This window comes from Xyrauchen texanus, chromosome 10 (genome assembly GCF_025860055.1).
Source record: "Xyrauchen texanus isolate HMW12.3.18 chromosome 10, RBS_HiC_50CHRs, whole genome shotgun sequence".
In the NCBI taxonomy this organism is placed as follows: Eukaryota; Metazoa; Chordata; class Actinopteri; order Cypriniformes; family Catostomidae; genus Xyrauchen; species Xyrauchen texanus.
In genome coordinates, this window is record NC_068285.1 from 6,928,296 (window position 1) to 6,946,100 (window position 17,805).

At 37.4% G+C, this 17,805-nt stretch overlaps 3 protein-coding genes across 3 annotated transcripts in view; 1 reads left to right on the forward strand and 2 right to left on the reverse strand.

Moving 5' to 3' along the window:
* The window catches only part of LOC127650479 (uncharacterized), a 1,198,408-nt gene that overhangs the window by 861,797 nt on the left and 318,806 nt on the right, over positions 1 to 17,805 (forward strand). Inside the window, 1 exon segment of the mRNA XM_052135926.1 lies at positions 59 to 232. Coding sequence (XP_051991886.1) covers positions 59 to 232 — 174 coding nt within the window.
* The window catches only part of LOC127650380 (NACHT, LRR and PYD domains-containing protein 3-like), a 1,539,373-nt gene that overhangs the window by 591,470 nt on the left and 930,098 nt on the right, over positions 1 to 17,805 (reverse strand). The window lies entirely within an intron of this gene.
* Positions 14,422 to 15,110, reverse strand: LOC127650470 (small nuclear ribonucleoprotein Sm D1-like). The gene is made up of 3 exons (XM_052135919.1): positions 15,034 to 15,110; positions 14,702 to 14,893; positions 14,422 to 14,537 (listed from the first exon to the last, which is right to left on the reverse strand). The coding sequence occupies exons 1-3, from the start codon at positions 15,101 to 15,103 to the stop codon at positions 14,461 to 14,463; spliced, it is 339 nt and encodes a 112-aa protein (XP_051991879.1). The 5' UTR covers positions 15,104 to 15,110; the 3' UTR covers positions 14,422 to 14,460.

Consider the following 17,805-nt stretch of genomic DNA (forward strand, 5'->3'; position numbering starts at 1 on the left):
GAACTGATGTGTGTGTTGTGAACTGAGAGAGTGAAGAGTGTGTCATTGTTCTCTGCAGGTTGAGAGATTGTGATGTCACAGATGAAGGTTGTGCTGCTCTGACTTCAGCTCTGAGATCAAACCCCTCACACCTGAGACAACTGTATCTGTCTGGGAATAAACTAAGAGATTCAGGAGTGAAGCTGCTCTCTGATGTACTGAAGAATCCTGACTGTAAACTGGAGACACTGTGGTAAGACTTCACAAAACTCTCAAATCCTCCTTCATTCTCCTTCAGCAGTAAATAATAATAATGATTTAACAATAACAGAAATTGTTTTAATTAAAATAAAAACAAATTTGAAAACAGAGTTTCTCATATAATGTTGCTTTAACTTATCAGATTGAGTCCTAATTTTACCCTAAAAAATGACAAATCTGTAATTTACTCCCCCTCATGTTTGGAGAATCCTCACAGTAAACTGAAGATCATCTGAGAATCACATGATCTGATATTCTGACAGAAATATTTGTAAATTGTGCATAATTGCAACAATTCTTCCAATAATATAGAGTTATGTGTGAACTATGTGTCACATGTTATTAGGAAATACTATAGAAACTGATCTAGTTCAAATGTAAATCCAATAAACATCATCCAATAAACAATCATAAGATCAGAGAAGTCCAGAAGTTCAGTAGAGAAACAAACAAATCTAAATCAAGAACCAGAATCAGAGAACAGAGAAACCAGACAGAAAAGTCACAGTTGATTTATTGACAGTATTTAAAATAAACCACATTAGCTAAAATAAAGAATTATGAAGAAATTGAAGGACAAACATAAAACTAATTATTTTGTGTCTGGTTTTTAAAAATAATATCTGATTTGATTAATCTTTGTTTTGATTGAATTAAAGCTGTTTCGTTGTCAGTAAAGATGGTTTGATTAAGTATTAGCTTGATTCATATTTATATATTGTTGTATCATATTGAATTGATGTTTCTTTACACATTTGAAACACAAACACACATACATTAGAAAGAATATTAAACAGACACAGGAATGGTAATATTCTCCTGTTGAACTGATGTGTGTGTTGTGAACTGAGAGAGTGAAGAGTGTGTCATTGTTCTCTGCAGGTTGAGTGATTGTGATGTCACAGATGAAGGTTGTGCTGCTCTGACTTCAGCTCTGAGATCAAACCCCTCACACCTGAGACAACTGTATCTGTCTGGGAATAAACTAAGAGATTCAGGAGTGAAGCTGCTCTCTGATGGACTGAAGAATCCTCACTGTAAACTGGAGACACTGTGGTAAGATTTCACAAAACTCTCAAATCCTCCTCCATTCTCATTCTGTAGTAAATAATAATGATTTAACAATAACAGAAATTGTTTTAATTAAAATAAAAACAAATTTGAAAACAGAGTTTCTCATATAATGTTGCTTTAACTTATCAGATTGAGTCCTAATTTTACCCTAAAAAATGACAAATCTGTAATTTACTCCCCCTCATGTTTGGAGAATCCTCACAGTAAACTGAAGATCATCTGAGAGTCACATGATCTGATATTCTGACAGAAATATTTGTAAATTGTGCATAATTGCAACAATTCTTCCAATAATATAGAGTTATGTGTGAACTATGTGTCACATGTTATTAGGAAATACTATAGAAACTGATCGTCCAAATGTAAATCCAAAAAACATCATCCAATAAACGATCATAAGATCAGAGAAGTCCAGAAGTTCAGTAGAGAAACAAACAAATCTAAATCACGAACCAGAATCAGAGAACAGAGAAACCAGACAGAAAAGTCACAGTTGATTTATTGACAGTATTTAAAATAAACCACATTAGCTAAAATGAAGAATTATTAAGAAACTGAAGGACAAACATAAAACTAATTATTTTGTGTTTGATATTTATAAAGATATCTGATTTATTAATCTTTGTTAATTAATGTTTTGATTTAATTAAAGCTTTTTCATTGTCAGTAAAAATGGTTGATTTAAGTGTTAGCTATATTCAAATTTAGATATTGTTGTATCATATTGAATTGATGTGTTTCTTTACACATTTGAAACACAAACACACATACATTAGAAAGAATATTAAACAGACACAGGAATGGTAATATTCTCCTGTTGAACTGATGTGTGTTGTGAACTGAGAGAGTGAAGAGTGTGTCATTGTTCTCTGCAGGTTGAGTAATTGTCGTGTCACAGATGAAGGTTGCGCTGCTCTGACTTCAGCTCTGAGATCAAACCCCTCACACCTGAGAAAACTGTATCTGTCTGTGAATAAACTAAGAGATTCAGGAGTGAAGCTGATCTCTGATGTACTGAAGGATCCTCACTGTAAACTGGAGATACTGTGGTAAGACTTCACAAAACTCTCAAATCCTCCTTCATTCTCCTTCTGCAGTAAATAATAATGATTTAACAATAATGAAATAAAGAACATATTGAAAACAGAGTTCTGTCAGATAACAGAAGAAAATGTTGCTTTAACTTATTAGATTGAGTCCTAATTTTACCCTAAAAAATTTAAAATCTGTAATACTTTACTCCCCCTCATGTTTGGAGAATCCTCACAGTAAACTGAAGATCATCTGAGAGTCACATGATCTGATATTCTGACATAGGGCTGATGCGATTAGTCAACGTTATCTTCAAAAAATGTCATTGTTGAATAGTCATATTATTTCATTTAACACAAGATCATATGAAACTCTAATTCAGCTCAAGTACATGATAGAGGAGAGAAAGAAAACAGCGCACAGTCCGGACACATTACAAACTTTCCAAACAGCTTTAGCTGATGTAGATTGCAAAATATGAGGGAATTATAAAAAAAAATACAATATAAGTAAATACAGAAGCAGTGTCATAATAAAATTAAGCAGAGTTGGAGCTTGTCTTCCACTGAAGATAAACTTGCATGTCAGAGCAATTCTAAAGGCATGATCACCAACCCCCCAAACCACTTAAACTCAAACCACACCCCACAGTCATGAAGAAACCCTCAGGAATGTTTCCATTGGTCATCTCAACCACAGTGCTGATTGGACACAGTTGTCTTTTATAAATTTGCCGGACTTTGTAAGTCGTGTACTTTTATGCACCCACTGAGTGAATTGACTCTTGAACATCCGAGGAACCGGGATGCATGTTTTGTTTCCTTTTGTGCTGGTTCCGCCTAGCGGTTGGAGCTTATTTTGTTAAATAAAACTGCTTCAGAAAAGATGTGGATGAATCTTTTAGTTCCTTGTGCTTATGCCTTCTGTTGGCTGAAGTATGATTTGTGTAGTATTTTCGTGGGACATTGGAATGATTACATCATCTACTGCACTCATAACATAACTGAACATTCGTTTGTCTGTCCGAGGAAACAAAATTGCGCAATCCGATGGCAAAGCTATCTCAGGGGCTCTCGTAGGATACATGGACTCTTTGAGTTTAGAGGGATCGACACCGGTTGGCACATTCGTTAATTCACACATTTTTAGTTTTCTGTTTGTTTTGTTTGGGGAGAAGTTCAGGGTTTCATTGTTGCATTAATGTTGAAACGTGGTCTTCATAATTTAGTTTTTGGCACACAATAAAAAAAATTCTACTATATCAAAATGTCAAATGTTAATATGAGTGTGCTATCTCTCTCCAGATGGAATGTGAATGGGCACCCCATAAAAACAAGGAAGGTTATTTATTTTCTTAAACTTAAGAAATATGATAGTGTTCCTTCAAGAAAGGCATCTTTCCCCGCAGGAAGCTGAAAAATTTGGGAAGATATGGGGTGGATATGTTTTCTTTAGTGCTGGCCCGAGTAAGAGCAAGGGAGTCATTATATTGGTAAATAAACATCTACAATTCAAATGTCTCAAACAGTTTAAAGATAAATTAGGGAGAGTAATTATTGTTTTAGCAGAAATTCAGGGGCTAAGACTGATTTTAGCTAATATTTATGCACCTAATGCTGATGATCAGGGCATTTTTATTGATCTTGAAGGGATGTTGAAAGCAGCTGTCACTCCTCATGATATAATATTGGGAGGAGACTTTAATCTTTTGATGACAGTCCTTGATCATAGTGAAGCAAAAGTGTGCACGCCCCTAGAGCAACATTGATTCTTCACAGGATGTGTAAAAATCTTGGTCTTACAGATATTTGGAGACTTTTAAACCCTTCTGGTAGGGACTACACATTTTTTCATTAGTTCATAAGATTTATTCTAGAATAGATTTTTTAAATATCCTTTTATCATTTAATCTATTGTTGATTGCTCAATAGGAAATATTTTATTCTCAGATCACGCCCTGGTGAGTTTAAAGGTGTTGCCATATATGGAGAAAAAGAAATCATATAGTTGGCACCTTAATGTATCCCTTTTGCAAAATCCTGAATTCCAACAAATGTTAAAGACTGAAATCAATGATTTTCTGAGACCAACTGGTCCTCAGCATCCTCTGTAGCCATGGCTTGGGAGGCATTTAAGGCAGTTCTTAGGAGTCGGATCATACAGAATGTCTCATTCATCAAAAAATCCAAAGCACGAGAACTTGTGTAGTTGGAAGGAAATATTAAAATGGCAGAGGCAGAGCTGAAGCACTTATGTCGTCTGATGGCCTCAGAAAATTTATCCAATTGAAATACAGATATAATACTATTTTGTTGCGGAAAGTGGAGTTTTGGTTATTCATATTTGGTCATACTTTGAGTCAGGGGACAAAGCAGGAAAACTTTTGGCTAGATATATAAAGCAGAAAGAGTATTTTTCTACCATTCTTTCAGTGAAATCTGCTGGTGGTGATATATTTACCTCGACCATTGATATTAATAATGCTTTTAAAGAATTCTATTTTGATCTCTATGGTTCCACATCTTCATCCACTGATTACGATATAAGAAACTTTGTGGAACCATTAGAACTTCCTAAACTGACGATTGAGCAAAACATTTCTCTTGATTCTGAGATAATCTTGGAGGAGCTTGGTGAGGTAATTAAGGTCCTGCCTACAGGCAAGGCTCCGGGGCCGGATGGCTTTGCCGCTGAGTTTTTTTTAGATCTTATGCTACAGAACTGGCTCCACTTTTGCTAGAAGTTTATATGGAATCATTAAAGAATGGACATCTTCCACCAACCATGACACAAGCCCGGATCAGTCTGATTCTTAAAAAGGACAAAGATCCAAGCAAGTGTAAAAGTTATCGCCCAATTTCCCTGATCCAGTTAGATGTAAAAGATTTGTCAAAAATTCTGGCTATTCGATTAAGTAAAGTATCACTTATAATATAGATCAGGTGGGGTTTATTCGGGGCCGTAGCTCTTCTGATAACATTAGGCATCTCATCAAGAGCATGTGGTCAGTAGCAAATGGTCAATCTCCAGTTGCTGCCATTTCACTTGATGCCGAAAAGGCGTTTGATATGGAAGAATGGGATAATCTTTTTAAGATTTTGGAAATATACAAGTTAGGGAATGCTTTTATTGGTTGGATTAAGCTACTTTATAGACAACCTATACCGACGGTACAAACAAATGGATTAATTTCCAATTATTTTACTCTGGACAGGGGCACCCGGCAGGGTTGCCTTCTTTCCCCATTGTTCTGTCTTGCCCTGGAACCATTAGCAGCCATGATAAGAAAGGAAGATGATTTTCCAGGGGTGATGGTGGGAGGTGTGGCGCATAAACTTCTGCATTACACAGATTTATTCGTCTCTGACTCCACTAGATCTATGCCTTGCCTAAACAGAATTATTAATTCCTTTTCTAAATTATCAGGACACAAAGTCAATTGGTCTAAATCCGAAGCTTTGGCTCTGACAGTGAACAGTTCAGTAACAGCTTTTCAGCCAGATGCCTTCCAGTGGCCCAAACAGGGCATTTAAGTATTTGGGAATTTTATTCCCTGCAAATTTGTCTGATCCCTTAATTAAAAGGGTTTTCGAATTAAGTGGAAAGGTGGGCTTCATTAAATGTATCATGTATCCTTTTTTTTTTTATTCCAAATATTTATGACCACTGGGTTGAGTGTTTGTGTCATATGGGTGTGTTCAGGGGAGAAGGGTTTATGTGTGTATAATTTGATTCTTCATTTTCTTGGACTTTTCGTGGATAGATCCAAGATGGCGGCGCTGTAGCACGCAGCGGCCACTCCGGATCCAAAACAGCGCTATTTTTGTTTAAAAAGCCAGACTTTTGCGGCACATTGTCATCGAACAACGGTGGTCGTGTCTACCATCGCCAAACACTACTAAGATATAAGACACATGCAAAAACCAAGCTGCATGATGAACTGCAGGAGGCGCTACACATATAGTGGTGGTGTAGTGGTCTAAAGCACATAACTGGTAATCTGGTAATCAGAAGGTCGCTGGTTCGATCCCCACAGCCACCACCATTGTGTCCTTGAGCAAGGCACTTAACTCTGGGGGGATTGTCCCTGTAATAAGTGCACTGTAAGTCGTTTTGGATAAAAGCGTCTGCCAAATGCATAAATGTAAAACACCAGTCCTCGGTGTCACCTGATGCCGGTGGCCGGGGGAGAGGACGTCGTAAGTGGTGTGCGAGAAAGCGGAAGTGCGGCAAGAGCCCATGCTAGGCTAAAAACAAACCCTAGGCGGCCGGCTCTCCCGTCTATCGTGCTCTCAAATGTTTGCTCCCTGGACAATAAACTGGACTATATCCGACTCCAGCAGGCAACGCAGCGTGCGTTTATAGACTGTTGCGTCTTTGTTTTCACGGAGACGTAGCTCAGCGACAGAGTTCCGGACGCCGCCATTCAGCTAGACGGGCTCGCCTCCTTTCATGCCGACAGAAATACAGCTCTCTGCGGTAAGATTCGCGGTGGTGGCTTGTGTGTTTACATCAACACAGAATGGTGCAAGAACTCTGTGCTAGTCTCTAGCTACTGTTCATCGCTGTTGGAGCTTGTGACTGTTAGATGCAGACCTTTTTATTTACCACGGGAATTCACTACTGTTTGCATAACCGGAGTTTACATTCCGGCCAGCGCTAATGCTAAGGAAGCGCTCTGTGAACTGTATGGGGCTATAAGTGAACTGTAGAACGCTCACACCGACTGTTTATTGTTATTAATCTCAAGACAGTGCTCCCTAAATTCCATTAGTATGTGGACTTTGCAACGAGAGGGGTGAACGCACTTGATCTTGTTTACACAAACATCCCAGGCGCTTATCGGGTGGAGCCCCGCTCCCACCTCGGCTACTCAGACCACATCTCTGTTATGCTAATTCCAGCATACAGACCACTCGTCAGACGCACAAAACCGCTTCAGAAGCAGGTGAAAACCTGGCCACCAGGAGCCATCTCTGCTCTTCAGGACTGTTTTGAGTGTATTGACTGGCACATGTTCAGGGAGGCTGTAACATATGGCGATTCTACCAATTTGGAAGAATACACAGCATCAGTGACCAGCTACATCAGCAAGTGCATTGATGATGTCACTTTCTCCAAGACCATCACCACACACTCTAACCAGAAGCCGTGGATAACTGCGGAAGTGTGCACGCTGATGAGGACCCGAGACTCCGCCTTCAGAGCAGGGCCAAACTGTCTCGGGCAATCAGAGAGGCAAAGTATGCACACGCCCAGAGAATCCACAGTCACTTCCAGGACAGCGGTGACATGTTGCAGGGCATCCAGGCCATCACCAACTACAGGACAACATCAGTTGCCTGTGACAAAGATGCCTCCCTTCCAGATGCGCTGAATGACTTCTACGCTCGGTTTGAAGTGCAGAACGACATGGTGGCGAGTAAGACCACCCCTCCTCCCAACGACCAGGAGCTCTGTCTTACCACGGCGGATGTGAGGAAAACTCTACATAGAGTCAACCCACGGAAGGCTGCTGGACCAGACAACATTCCTGGCAGAGTGCTCGGAGGATGTGCAGACCAGCTGGCAGATGTTCTTACCAACATCTTCAACATCTCTCTGAGCAGCGCCGTCGTTCCAATGTGCTTCAAGGCCACCACCATCATCCCCAGTGTCCTGCCTCAATGACTACCGTCCCGTCGCACTCACACCAATCATCATGAAGTGCTTCGAGAGGCTCGTCATGAGGCACATTAAGGCCCAGCTGAACAAAAAGGACTCATATGTTTGAATGCTGTTCATAGATTTCAGCTCAGCTTGAATATATAAGTGTATTTTATCTTTAACAGATTTATTTACTGAATTAAACTTAAAGGAATATTCCAGGTTAAATTTAAGTGAGTTCAGCCGACAGGATTCTGTCGCATAATGATGATACCACACACATTTAGTTTTAAGAGTATACAAGACATAAAGGATATGAGTGTAAACATAATTTTAGTGTTACGTCTGTGTAAATTTATAGCAGATTATACAACTTTGTTACCATGACGATGTAAAAATTATGATTTAAATAACTTTACAACTGAAATAATACACAAGTTTCAACAGAAGAATGAATGTAAGTGCTTTTATAAAATTATAAGCTTCACGTTTCTGGATTTAAACCCTCCAAAAATTGGTCCCATTCAAGTGCCTCACTGTAACTGCGATTTATGTGTTTGTTTGTTTTTGTTTTGTTTTTAAAGAAAAAGATAAACGAGTCAAATTAAATTTTTGTGCTAATCAACATAATGCCACAAATGCTGTTGATTGAACTTAATATTAGCAGAATATTATTTAAAGGGACAGTTCACCAAAACGTAAAAATGTTCTCATAATTTATTCATCCTCATGCCATCCCAGATGTTTATGACTTACTTTCTTCTGCTGAACTCAAATTAAGATTTTTAGAAGAATATTTCAGCTCTGTAGTTTAATACAGTGCAAGTGAATGGTGATCAGATCTTTGAAGATCTAAAAGCACATAAAGTCAGAATAAACTAAACTCCAGTGGATTAATTAATGTCTTCTGAAGTGAAACACTAGGTGTACTTAAGAAATAGATAATTATTTAAAACTGTTTAACTGTTTATCAGCTCAGCTCATGAGGGTCGAATACACAAAGACTCTCAAGTGGCGTAAGTGAGTTGGAAAGTTCAAGAACTGACACATGAAATATGTCAAATACGGAAGCGCTGTGTTATTTACAACAGAGCAGGAGGAATGTTATACAGAAGCTGAACTGGTTTTGCTGCAGATTTGTATTTGTATCTGTTTCTTTTTAAATGGTGCTTGTATGTGCTGATCCTCAACATACTGAAAAACATTCGATTACATCTGCGGTATCATCGCAAGAGGAAAGACTAACTTTTCACAGATTTACTATCAATGATCCTGAGCTGCTCGCTGACTCAAAACACACACTGAGTCACTCAAAATATTGAGGGTGTGCAGTGAAAATTTTTTTACCCTGCCAATTTCAGACCAGCCGAGAGAGGGTGAGAAAATTCTGAGAGAATTTTCAGTTACCATTCACTTTCTTTACATCTTTTTTTCATACAATGAAAGTGAATTGTGACTGAGGCTGTTATTCTGCATAACATCTCCTTTTTAGTTCCACTGAAGAAAGAGAGTCATATAGGTTTGGAACAACACAATGGTGAGTAAACAGGGATGGACTGGCAATTGGGTACAATGGGTGGGCTGGTCAAAATGCTCAAGGGGGGTCTTAACCCCACCCCACCAAATCTCTGTTAAACTGATGTGTGTGTTGTGAACTGAGATAGTGAAGAGTGTGTCATTGTTCTCTGCAGGTTGAGTTGTTGTCGTGTCACAGATGAAGGTTGTGCTGCTCTGACTTCAGCTCTGAGATCAAACCCCTCACACCTGAAAGAACTGAATCTGTCTGGTAATAATCTAAGAGATTCAGGAGTGAAGCTGCTCTCTGATCTAAAAGATGATCCATATTATAAACTGGAGACACTGAAGTGAGTAGTGATGATTAATATAATCATATTTGAATTGATCTCCTTTATTTTGCTGATGAATTGTTGCTTATGTACTATATATGTATTTAACTGTATCAGTTTGATTAATTGATCTGTGTATATATCAATTATGTTTTCAGCTCTTTCAGTGTCTCTGTGTGTGTGTGATGAACAGATTTGAGTTTTTTTCTATTGATTACTATTAAATAGAGTTGCAATGGAGATGTTCGATCAGTCACAGATAGTGAGAGTACGTTTTTCTGAAATAAATAATGCGGTAATGTCCCATACAGCACATTTTACTTTGACTTTGTGTTTTAGGATTTAGATGGACATCTCTTTGAGAACTGATCATGAACAGTAATGATTGTGAAGAAAACAGAGACGCCACAGTCAACAGAATCAACAGAGACAAACTGAACTGACACACTGATGTGTGTAACTTATATAATTATTATTCTTATATACTTATATATATTATTCTTCCTCAAGTGTCTTTTATGGGTCAATGACAAATAAAGATGTCTAAATTATAAAATGGGGAAATCTTTTAAAACTCCAGTTTAAAACACATGTATCAAATTTGTATAAATATATTCATATTGGTTTTGAATACTTTTTTGACCTTTTAATTTTTTTTAGATAACATTTCAAACTTTTAATGAGAATTGTTTTCTTGTTTACAATCTCCGAATGTTTACACCACTTAGAAATTTTTTACTTAAAAAAAAATAAAAAATTACTTTGTATTCTGAAAAGTAAAAAGTCAAATCATAAAGAGGTGTGTTCAAGTATTTTGTGTGTGAAACACATTTGAATGTATCTTTGAATGACTTGATAGATCCGGGGGGAAAAATGAATGTCCAAATTGCCGTTCCTTGATTAAAGTCAACAAAGTGATTAATCTATTAAACAAAGAAAAGAAAAACATATACAAACATAATCAATATTTAACCCCCACTATTACCCCCTCCCATTCCCGACCCCCAACAAAAACCCAGTGGTCACATGATTATAGACACACACACAATATATATTTATATATATAAAATTATAATAAATCACACACATTATCCACTACACCTCTCTCTCCACTGTCCCTCCCCAACAGCCCTCCAAAAAAGCCAGATATTTTCCCCATTTTCCCACAAACAAGTATAAAATTCCCCAGTCTTCTGGATGACCCCTCTTCAAAAGCTGCCACCCTCTGAACACCCCTCCTGAAATGGGGTGCTCCAGCTGACTTCCCACCCCTTAAATCTTTCTGTCTGGCAATCATAACGCTAGTTAGGACCCAGTTTTGATGTGTTTATTCTCCACATTGATGACTGTCCCATCAGTCTGGGGCATAATAAAATGAGTGCCCAATACCTCACACATAACAAACAAATTCAACCAAAATTCTTGGATCTTAACACACACACAAAAATATTTGTTTTGGTTGTGTCTCCATCTTCTGATTGACATTGCCAGCAGATGGGTGCATCTTTAAGACCAAGCCTACACAATCTAGTGGGGGTCCAATACAATCTATGTAAAATCTTGAACTGTATAACGTGCACCCTTGAATCTCTAGATGCAGACTTGATGTTTTTTAGAATCCAAGCCCACACTCCCTCCTCCAATGCCAAGTTAAAATCTTTCTCCCATAATCTCTTGACAGAAGTTGAAGCTCCGTTCCCCAGACTCTGAATTAGCAGGGAGTAATACACTTATGCCTCATGACCTTTTCCAAAATCAATAATCGCCTCTCCCAGAGTATCTGCCGCTTTAGGGGGTGTAAACTACTCCCAAAAACAGTACAGAGCATGTGGTGCAGCTGTAAATACTTATAGAACTGAGATCTGGGAATCCCAAAATGTTGAACCAAATTTTCAAAGGATCTCAACTCTCCACTCTCATATAGGTCACAAAGTGTAGTAACCCCCCTTATGATCCACTCTGACCCCTATCCAGAGAAAGATAATCTGAAATTAATAAATTTGTTTGTACCGCCCCTACCAGGTGTCTATAAAGGAACTTAATCCATTCATTAAAAGTATTCTCGACCTGGATATTTCCAAAATCTTAAAAAGATAATCTCATTCTACCACATCAAATGCCTTGGCAGTGTCAAGTGAGATGGCAGCAACCAGAGTCGGATCATTCACCACTGACCACATGATATTGATGAGACGCCTAATGTTATCAGAAGAGCTGTGGCCCTGAATAAACCCCAGCTGATCTCTGATAAGAGAAGTCATAACTTTACTTAATTGGTTAGCCAGAATTTTTGACAATATTTTAATGTCTAGTTGGATCAGGAAATTGGACAGTACCTCTTACACTCGCTTGGATCTTTGTCCTTTTTATGTATCGGACTGATCCGGGTTGTGTCATGGTTGGCGGAAGCTTTCCATTCTTTAATGATTCTATATAAACTTCTAGCAAAAGTGGAGCCAGTTCTGTAGCATAAGATCTAAAAATTCCGTTGACCATGCTTTTTAAACCTTTAAGGGATGAGGTTGGCATCAAGGGCACTGTCTTAGATTGGTTTACATCATACCTCTCAGATAGGACTGTGAGGGTTACGATTGGAAATTCGTCCTCTTCTTCTGCATTGTTCACTTGTGGGGTACCCCAGGGGTCCCTCTTGGGACCCATTCTACTTTCTCTGTATATGCTCCCTTTGGGTTCTATCATGAAGAAATATAATATTTCATATCATTGCTACGCCGATGATACTCAGCTATATATTCCTATTAGTTCTGATTACTCTTGCTCTGTGCTTCTAAAATGCTTTGAGGACATTAAATGCTGGACTGCAAAAAACTTTCTCCAATTAAATGAGAGGTTGTTGTGTTTGGTCTCCCTGGTGCTGTCTCTGATATCACTAGGAACCTAGATATACTGTTTCTAAATGTTCATCCTTTTGCAAAAAACCTAGGTGTGATTTTTGACTCCGAACTAATTTTTGGAAAACAGGTATATGCTGTGGTAAGGAGTAGCTTTTTTAAATTAAGGCAAATAGCCGAATTAAAACCTCTGCTCTCATTTAAGGATCTGGAGACAGTTATCCACGCCGTCATCTCATCTAGACTTGACTATTCAAATGCACTGCATATGGGGCTAAATCACTCATCTCCGTATCGCCTGCAGTTGGTCCAAAACGCAGCTGCTAGTGCTAAGAGGGAACACATTTCACCGGTTTTAGCATCTCTCCACTGGTTACCGGTGCATTATAGGATCCATTTTAAGATCTTGTTATTTGTTTATAAAGATTTAAATGGTGTGGCCCCTTCTTATCTGTCAGAACTTCTGAGCTATCAACAATCCCCTAGAAGCCTCAGATCTTCGGACAAATTTCTCCTGCAAATACCTCGCTCTCGCCAAAAGTTTAAAGGGGATTGTGCTTTTTCTGTTGCTGGAATTAGACTAAGGAACAGTATACCTCTGGACGTTAGGCCTGCCCCGTCCATTCCTGTTTTTAAATCTTGCCTACAGAAGTATATGTATTCCTTGGCTTTTACATGAATGTTTATTGTAGACTATATGGGCAATTTCTTGTTTTGTGTTATTTTTCAAATTAGTCTTTTATTACTCTGTGTCCAGTTATTGTTTAATTTGCATATGTACAGCACTTTGGTATACACTAGTGTTCTTAAATGTGCTATATAAATAAATTGACCTTGACCTAAATAATTGAGAGGCAAATCCATCTGGCCCCGGAGTCTTGCCTGTAGACAAGGATTTAATTACCTCGCCAAGCTCCTACAAGTTTATCTCAGAATCAAGAGAATTATTTTGCTGTCGTCAGTTTAGGGAGTTCTAATGGTTCCACAAAGTTTCTAATATCTTCATCAGTAGACAAAGATGTGGAACTATAGAGATCAAGATATAACTCTTTAAAAGCATTATTAATATCAATGGCTGAGGTAAAAATTTCACCAGCAGATTTTACAGAGGGAACGATACAAAAAAAATTATGCATCTGTTTAATGTAATTTTATGTAGGCCTAACCAAAATTTTCCCTGCTTTGTCCCCCAACTCAAAAGTGTGACTCTTACCCTGAATAACCAAAAAGCTACCTTTCGCAACAAAATGGTATTATATCTGTATTTCTATCTGGTCAATTCTCTGAGGCTATTACATAACATTTACATTTAGCAGGTGCTTTTATTTAAACTGACTTATGAGTAACATACTAACAAGCAATTTCTCTTACAAAAGGCAACAATTTCTGTACTGCAAGTTTTTAAGTGACTGTAGAATAAACTGTTGCCATGGAGACAGTGCGCATCATATGATTTGGTTTAAACACATCATGACCCACTTTAAATAAAAAGGAATATTCATTCAACACTCGAGTGGAGATTTTTAATTATCACTTTATTGAAATAATCTAGAAAAATAACCAGACACCTTTACAGAAACACAGTTCTGCATCATTTAAGTGACACATACAGTTCAGCACTTACAAAAAAAAGGCTCAATATGGTTTTCAAAATGAAGGCATTATAAATGTGCAAAATGAAAACAAATCAGAATCACAAAGTATTTTCTAAAGGAAGAACAAACAAAAATGCTGTACAATGTGAAAAAATGCACAGAGGCTTCAGAGATTCATCTCCTAGGCCCTCCCCGGCCACGCCCTCTTCCTCTGCCACGACCCCGCCCTCTTCCTCGGCCACGTGCAGCCACTGTAAGAAAGGTAATAATGAATTAACACTTCATAGACACATCATCATAGTAGTTTTGAACACCAGTTAACGGATTCACTGCTTCTTAACATTGAAAGCAATACACGATCAGTGCATTCAGTGTAGCTTGTCCATCACTATATCACCATGACAACAGCACTCACCAGCCTCTCTCTTCTTTGACTTGACCTTGGGTTCGATGTCAACCAGCAGTGTGTCCAGAGGAAGACTGTCGGGCAGGATGTAATAGCGGATGTTGTTGCCACGGATACTGAGGGACTCAAGTTGAGTCGGCTCCCTGTTTTTGAGCGTCATCTTCACAGCTTTGAGGTGAGTGTTCATACTGAAGTCCACACCTGACATTTATACAAATTAATTAAATGTATTCACCAATTAATTCAAGAATTCTTTATAAATAGACACTTGAATCAGATGCATTGCCAACAGTATAACCCACCGGGTCAGTTTAGTTTCACAAATGGAAAATAAGAATTACCAGTAATCGTGCCGTGGACCTGTGTGCCATTCTTCAGTTCAATAGTCACTGTTTCATGACTCAATTTCATCAAAAACCTGCAGGATGAAGACAAAGAGAGACATTGGAACCACTTGGAAATGAACAACATGCATAAGTTTGGTTTAAACTATTTGAGCCCTTGTTGAATCTTCAGGAATTTTTTTTTTTTTTTTTCAATCATTTGGCATTGTTAATGCCAACGGCATAAATTTTGCCAAAGGTGTGTATTTTTGGTTGAATTTTGATATTTCAACCTCGTTTCCTACAATACACTGAGTACACAAAATAGTTGCACTCGGGAACTTCAGGACAAAAATGTCCCCATTGAAACCCATTAAAACAGAAACATTTGATTCCCAGTGCCATTAAAGCATAAATTCATGAATTATATGATATTATAATATATGCCTTCATTCCAAAAATCTGGCTTCAAAATTTACATTTTTTATATTTTCCACCAGATGGCGCCATTTTTCTCATGTTTAGCCTATGGAGCAAATACGTGATTTTCCCCCTATTTTCTGTTTGCTGTATTATAAAGCACTACAGGCCAATTGAATAAATGATGCAGCTAAAATTGTGTGGGTGTGTACGGATGTCAGAGTGTGTTTTGAATGTGTGTATTGAGAAATTATTATTTCTCAAGTTGATAAATTGTATTTCATGGATGTGTATACGGGCCTAATTGCAGTTTGTAAAAAAAAAAAAAAGAATCATGCACATGCAAACACTTTTGTAAAATGTTGTCAATAAATGTTCTTAATGCATTCAAGTCAGTTCTTGCACATTAATTATAATGAGATGGTTGAATAGATTTTTAAAAAATATATATTACTTATGTATTATAATCTATAATTAAAATGCATGAGAAAGTGTAGTTACAAAACTTGGGCTAGTTCTGATACGCTGTCACTTATATGGTCCGATTCCTTCTCAACTCCGGAAGCATCGGCATGTCATCGGCTTCCTCACTTGGGCCGATTGACTCGGTCGGAATCAGGGAGTGAGCAAACAGGCATCCGGTACGAGTTCAGGCGTCAGATGAGGGCCAAAGGGATGGACTCCAGCAGGTGAGTTTCCAAACGGATCTGGCCCGAGTGTATTTTAAAGTTGAGATACACACTTGGTAAAGAAGTGGTAAAGAAACCACTCAACCGAAATACATTTGCTGAACAGCGACTTTTCTTAAAGAGAAGGTACAATTTTAACGTTTGTTACACATAATGTAAACTCAATGTTAATACTTGTTTTATATGCATAATTATGTAGTATTACATGAAATAAATGTTCATATGCGGTATTTATAGGGGCAATAATATATGATTAAATATTTTAACTTCATCAAACATTTAAAAATTTAACCATTTAACAAATTAAAGGTTACTGCAACATCTACACATGGTTTTGGTGAAACTTGGCAAAGAGTTCAGTCAGTTCTAACTCATCTGAATGATGGGGTGCGTCCCATTCAGACTTTACCCTCCATTGTGAGAGCTTTGAAGGGCTCAAAGGTGTGTTGCTCAAAATAGTGGTAATTTGGTCATTTTATTGGAAATTCTGTTTGGAACGACCCAACAGCTGGTTACCATTATTATTCTCCCTTCAAAAAAGCCCTGTGAAGTCATCATCACCAAAATCTCCTAAACTACATGTTCATACTTCAACTGTCCAAACTTACACAGAATCATTTAATCTGCTTTTAGATGCTCTCTCTCTTTCTTTCTTTGTCTTACTGTAAGACCTGTAAAACTTTCTACTTCAAGCATTTAAAAGTATTTTGGTTTTGTCAAACCAACATCACAGTTTGTCTCAACCAACTTTACGTATCCAGTTTAATCAGTTCTTTTTGTACCACACAAAATAAAAGATCAATATATTTTTCCATCCAGTTAAGCCCAGTTATATTTTGTAATGCAGAAATGCAGTTATAGCAATTAATAGTATAATAAAAAGAAATATATTCGACAGCACTTGTCATACAAAGCATAAAGCTTAATCCTATAAAGCCTAAAACATTAAACAGTCAGACAATTATTTTTTAAAACCTATTTAAACCAATTTTTCTACAGCATAATACAATTTTAAGTAAGCAGATGCTGCTTCAGTTCAATAAATACTCATTTTGCAATATCAGTAATAATATAAACATTATTGTTCATTTTACTTTAACAAAGATTTCATATCAAAAAGATGAGTGTATCACAAGATGAATGAAGCCATTTAGGAAATTATATTACAAGGTCTTTTACTTCCAAGAGCATGAAAACTTTCACCATGAGGCAGCAGAAATCTACTGAGTTTTCAGCAAAGTTTTGATCATGTTGATGAGCAGGTTTAAAATTTTCTAAAACATTTTTACGAAGATAAACTTTTTTATTAAGCTATCAACTTTCCATTTTAAATTCAGTCTTATTTTTAAATAGGTTTTATAATTATTATTATATTTTTTCAAAACATTTTAAACACGTTTGTCTTTCTTTTTAAAATATATTGTGAACACATACTTTGCAAACACATTTTTACAACATTTAAGCAATTGGGAAACTGTTAAAATTAGCTTTCTGAACAGACAAAAACTAAAGGAATTATGCTCAACAGCCCAATAACCAAAGAGCCAACACAATCAGACAAAGGAGATCAGCAGATGGACAGCTTTATTTTCTGATCACTGAACAGATAATCCTCGACGGTCAAATAACTAAAAACATGTTCATTAACAGCCACAGTGTCACGTTCCTGTGTTGTCTGCCC

Bases quoted from the DNA above. Each gene is read 5' to 3' on its own strand.
- LOC127650470 (XM_052135919.1), bottom strand. From the start codon at position 15,103: ATGAAATTGAGTCATGAAACAGTGACTATTGAACTGAAGAATGGCACA. The intron at 14,894-15,033 runs GTAATTCTTATT...TATAAATGTCAG, and splicing joins GGTCCACGGCACGATTACTG to GTGTGGACTTCAGTATGAAC. The intron at 14,538-14,701 runs GTGAGTGCTGTT...CCTTTCTTACAG, and splicing joins GTCAAAGAAGAGAGAGGCTG to TGGCTGCACGTGGCCGAGGA.